Source organism: Lupinus angustifolius, chromosome LG08 (assembly GCF_001865875.1).
Source record: "Lupinus angustifolius cultivar Tanjil chromosome LG08, LupAngTanjil_v1.0, whole genome shotgun sequence".
Classification (NCBI taxonomy): Eukaryota; Viridiplantae; Streptophyta; class Magnoliopsida; order Fabales; family Fabaceae; genus Lupinus; species Lupinus angustifolius.
This window is the reverse complement of record NC_032016.1, coordinates 16,264,943-16,269,850: the sequence shown is the minus strand read 5'-3', so window position 1 is coordinate 16,269,850 and position 4,908 is coordinate 16,264,943. Positions and strand designations below refer to the sequence as shown.

At 34.4% G+C, this 4,908-nt stretch overlaps 1 protein-coding gene across 1 annotated transcript; it reads left to right on the top strand.

Moving 5' to 3' along the window:
* Positions 1,098 to 1,460, top strand: LOC109353937. The gene has a single exon (XM_019596292.1). It carries the CDS (start codon positions 1,098 to 1,100, stop codon positions 1,458 to 1,460), a length of 363 nt encoding a protein of 120 aa, XP_019451837.1.

Below are 4,908 nucleotides of genomic sequence, written 5' to 3'. Positions count from 1 at the left end.
TAGTTATTGTAGTTCCAAGATGGCTTGTGACTCCGTACCTCAAATAAACCACTATAGGATCTTCGCTAGTTATGAAAGGGATAGCTCCACTTTCTATTTAATCGACCGTGAAGTGTTGGGGATAGAGTTTTTTCTCCTCTACGGATCGTGTAGATGTGGACGTTGTTGTGGGCTTCCTGGTCATTTTATGTTGCGAGCTCCAAGGATGGACGAGAGTGTTTGCTTTGATCATTCGGTGGAACGAGGAGATAAATTCTCATTTTATTTGTATGAAGTCTTTTCGCGGGACTTCAGGCTTCGTCTTCCCATGGACGGTTGACACTTCTCGGTCATGCAACATCTTTGGGTACCCCTTCCCAAATCCACCTAACTTCTTGGGGTTTCATCAAGGCCTTTGACATTTTTTGTCGGGAACGAAAGGTTCCCAATTAACCTGTAGCTCGGGTGGGGATGAGGAGCAGGCGGGTCGAAGCTGATGGACATGCCTTCAACCAAGGAGATGGAGGATCATGCTGGTAGACTTTAGTATCTGGTTTGGTGGTTATAACTTCCAAGTGTATGGCCAGGCGCGAGAAACAAATTCTTTGTTTGTTTCTGAATACATGTTCATACTTGCACTAATCCTCTTGAGTACTTATTTTTCTAGTCTACGCCACATGGCTAACTACAGGACCTTTGGGGTTCGTACCATTTCTGAAATGGTGATGTGTAGTGAACGTGGTTTGTCCCTCAACTTTTTAGCTTATGTATTAAATGAGTCGTATTGTCTTTTATAGGTAATAAATGAGTTCATTGATCCTTGGGACACTATTGGATTGCAATTGAGTGTTTCTTTTGGACGATGATGATGGTTCTAGCCTTGACTGTTAGCATATTTGGTGCTTTAGTTTTTATGTTGGCCATTGCATCAATCGTTTTTCTTTATTTCGATGGTAGTTATGATGAGGTGACATGACATTGAGTGGATCCTTATTTAATTTTCTTCTATATATAATGGGCATAATGTTTTTGCATTCTTTACTTGTATATATATATATATATATATATATAACACATTCACGTGCATTATTTTCTCAACCCCCACACATCACAAAACAATGTCAAGTTCTGATGGGTTACATGGTGCAGCTCCAAAAGTAGTGCAAATCGAAACCCGTTACGTGCAAACCGATGCTGTAAACTTCAAAGACGTTGTTCAGAGTTTCACCGGAAAGAACTCATCCACGGCTTGGATTGGACAACGAAATAGTAATAACAATGTTGATCAGTTATACGACGTCGTTATGGGAAGTAGTTTAAAGATAAAAGGAGGAACTGCTGTTTTCACTTCCAAGGCAGAAGAAGTTGGTACTGCTGCTACTTTTCCTTCAATGTTAATGAAAAATATGGCATTCAAAGACTTTGATACGTTGTTGTTAGAGTTGCCTTCTATGGAGATGGAGAACATGCCCTGGTTTTAGGAGCTAGTTAAATATGTTGATTTGGGACATTATGAGCTTCACTTTGGCCTTTTGTTTATTCTTTTCTTTCTACCCTTTTAAGGTTGTAATATGTAAGAGATTTTGGTATTACAGAATATGTATTGTGTTTATTAATTATATAACTTTGAAGACAAGCCAAGTAAACTTAATTAGTGTAACTCATGTGATCATTAGTATTATTTGTAGGTGATAATAACTTTTTACTTGTCATTCCGTTAATTCTTTTTAAGGGGATCTACTTACTTTACTTTAAGAGCAAAATATTTTATTTTAATTTTCATCCTAGTCATTAATTCTAGGCAAATTTAATAGTTTGAATTAGTGAGTACGTAGATTGAACCATTAGATTTTCCTATAATGGACGACCAAAATATGGAGTAAGTAGAGTATTCCCTGATTCTTAATCTCTCTTAGCTATTTTAATAATGTAGTAACACTCATCATTAAACCGATTAGAATACATGTTGTAATTAAGTATATACTTTTAGAGTTGCCATTAGTTACACAAAATTCTCAAGTGTTCTACAAGTAGGGCATACCATTGATAGACTCAGTTCTCTGTTCAGACATGTCCTAGGCTTGAGGAGAGAGAAAAAAGTATGGACCCTAAATTTGTAATTTTTTAAATATAAAAAATTGTAATACTAAGAAACTCAAATAAAAATATCAATTGATAATTCTCATATTAGATAAGTCCAAATCCACATAATTAATATGGAAATGAGAGCTCAATTAAATATTTCTCTTTTTAGGATGCCCATAGTTGTAGCCCTTGCTGCCCAATGCAGTGTTAATAATTCTACACTCATCATTAAACCGATTAGAATATTGGTATAGTAGCTCAACCAGTTGTTCACTAATTAAATCATATATCAGCAAAATTAAATATGCATATATAATATATTAACATTAATGTTGAAAAATTAATAAAAACTAATAATTTTTTTATTTTCATTAAAAAGTTAATTTTAAATAAAAACCGGCTGAATTGACTGGTACAGTTCAATTAAAAATCGACTGGTATGATCGATTTTGACAAATATGATTGCATGACCAGTATAATTATTATACAATATCTATATTGAAACCAATTCACCGGTTGAACAGACCGACACGAACTGATTTTTACAACACTGGCCCAATGTGCCCATGTGTATGCGACGGGCTTGGCTATTATAGTGCATTTAAGAGTAATTGACATATTACGGTTAATAACTTTTACGTCTAATAATTTATATTGTACTCAAATATATTAATTTATATTGCAATTAAATGTTAGAAATTCTTACAAATAATTATATTCTCGAAAGAATAAGCCAACAATTTTTGTTCATCTTCAAAAGTATGTACTATCTGATCTGAAGTAAAAGAAAAATCCACTACAAAATCAAAGAAACAAGAGTTACTTAAAGAAAATTAATGTAAAACCGAATGGAGAAAGAGATGATTTGAAGAATTAAGAAACAATGCAATTGATTCACAACAATGACTTTGGAAATAATAGTAATTGTATTGAAAACCAAATATATAAATTATACTTTTAATACAATTGAATACTCCTGTACCTATATGATTAATGGACAAAGGACATATATTGGAATTTGGTTTTGGGAGGTCAATAGTTACAACTTTTGGTGTGAAATCACAAGTCTCATATAGGAAAAAAATTGAAAAAATGTTCTTATGTCCCACATTGGATAGTGGAGGAACTTAGACAAAATCCTATGTTATAAATAGAAGGCTTCCTTCATTTTTTCTTGTCCCAAATTGAGTATAGTCTTACTCGACTTCTTCTTTCTCTCTCATAATCTTTGCCAACACATTTCTGGTAACCTTCTCTCCTTTTCTTTATGTGACACTAAGAATTGGTAAAGACAACCAAATTGTGAGAATTTTGAGAAATGACACTGGTATTCAGATTGTGGGAGAATAGAATTGACACATGTAGTTAAATTATGGGAATTTCGAGAACTAACACTGATAGTCAGATTGGGAAAAAATAGAATTGACACGAATAGTCATATTGTGGACATTTCAAGAACTGACACTAGTAGCCATATTGTGGTAGATGTATTTGAGATTGGGTCTTACTGTATCGTAAGAATTCAATAACAGAGAACTGAACAATTTTATCCTAGGGATGACGTGATTGATAGTCTGTTTGCACATTTTTGACAATATCATAAAACGTCTTAAACAGAGCAATCTGATCGCAACTCAATCAGTAAGTATTCTTTGGTATCGTTAGAATTATTACAAACTACTGTAACAACAACATCCCATTAACATAAAAAAAATCACATAATAATATCAATACAATATTTATGCTTCTCTACTCTCCGTTTAATGTATATGTAAATTTGGAAGAGGTAGTGATTGTATTGAAAACCAAACATTGAAATCATACTTTTTTTAAACTGAGAGTGCAAGGCGCATACAGAAATAGATTAAAAAGAAGGAATACAAGGAAACAAAGTTACAAGTTTCTAAATCTAAAGTTAGGAAGACCTAACTTGTTTCTAGCAAAATCATCATTAAGAAATGAGGATAATACATTCCACCATAAATTAGACCTATAAAATTGACCATGATTGGCCAACTTATCTGCACATTTGTTTTCCTCTCTGAAGATGTGAGAAATGTTGAAGTTTAGGTTAGCGATGGAGGTTTTACAGACATTCCACTTATTTAACAGCTTCCAAGGGAGCGAGACTTTGCTGTTGAAAATATCAACTACCATAGTGGAGTCACATTCCAACCAAATATTAGACCACCCCTGATTAATAGCTAAATCAATAGCTATTAAAGAAGAATTGAGCTCCACGAAAATGGCAGAATGAATACCTAAGAAAGTTGCAAAAGCCCCCACGAAATTACCATGATGATCATGGAATATCCCACCCCCACCAGAATAACCAGGGGAACCGTGAGCCGCACCATCCGTGTTGATTTTTAACCAATTTCGAGTAGGAGGAGACCATATCCCTTCAGTTAATGAAGGAGACTTGCAGGGCCTAACCGACAGATTTAAAGCTTTAAACATGCAAAATTCCTGTATAGAGTTCTTACCAGTTGCTGAAGAGAGGTAACCGGAAAGATTAACTTCCCTTTTGATTCTGGAAATTGCCTGAGTAAGAGAGATCTTCTTGTCCTCAAATCTGTTTTTATAGCTATTAAAACCAGATTGTATGGATAGTGTAGATAATGCAGGCCGAAAGCATTTCGTTCATTTGCTTACTCCAACTATTGTTGCAGATAGAAAATAAAGTATTGATAGAAGAAGTATCAATGGAGATTGCTAGATGAGAACCGAGCCAATTCCACAAGTAAATAGCAAAAGGACAAGTCAAGAAGAGATGAGCCTTCCGTGTTAGATCCGCAAATATTGCACATAGAGCCCATATAGCAACCACGCTTTTGAAGATTA

Excerpts from the sequence above, each read along its gene's own strand:
- LOC109353937 (XM_019596292.1), top strand. The coding sequence starts at position 1,098 with ATGTCAAGTTCTGATGGGTTACATGGTGCAGCTCCAAAAGTAGTGCAA.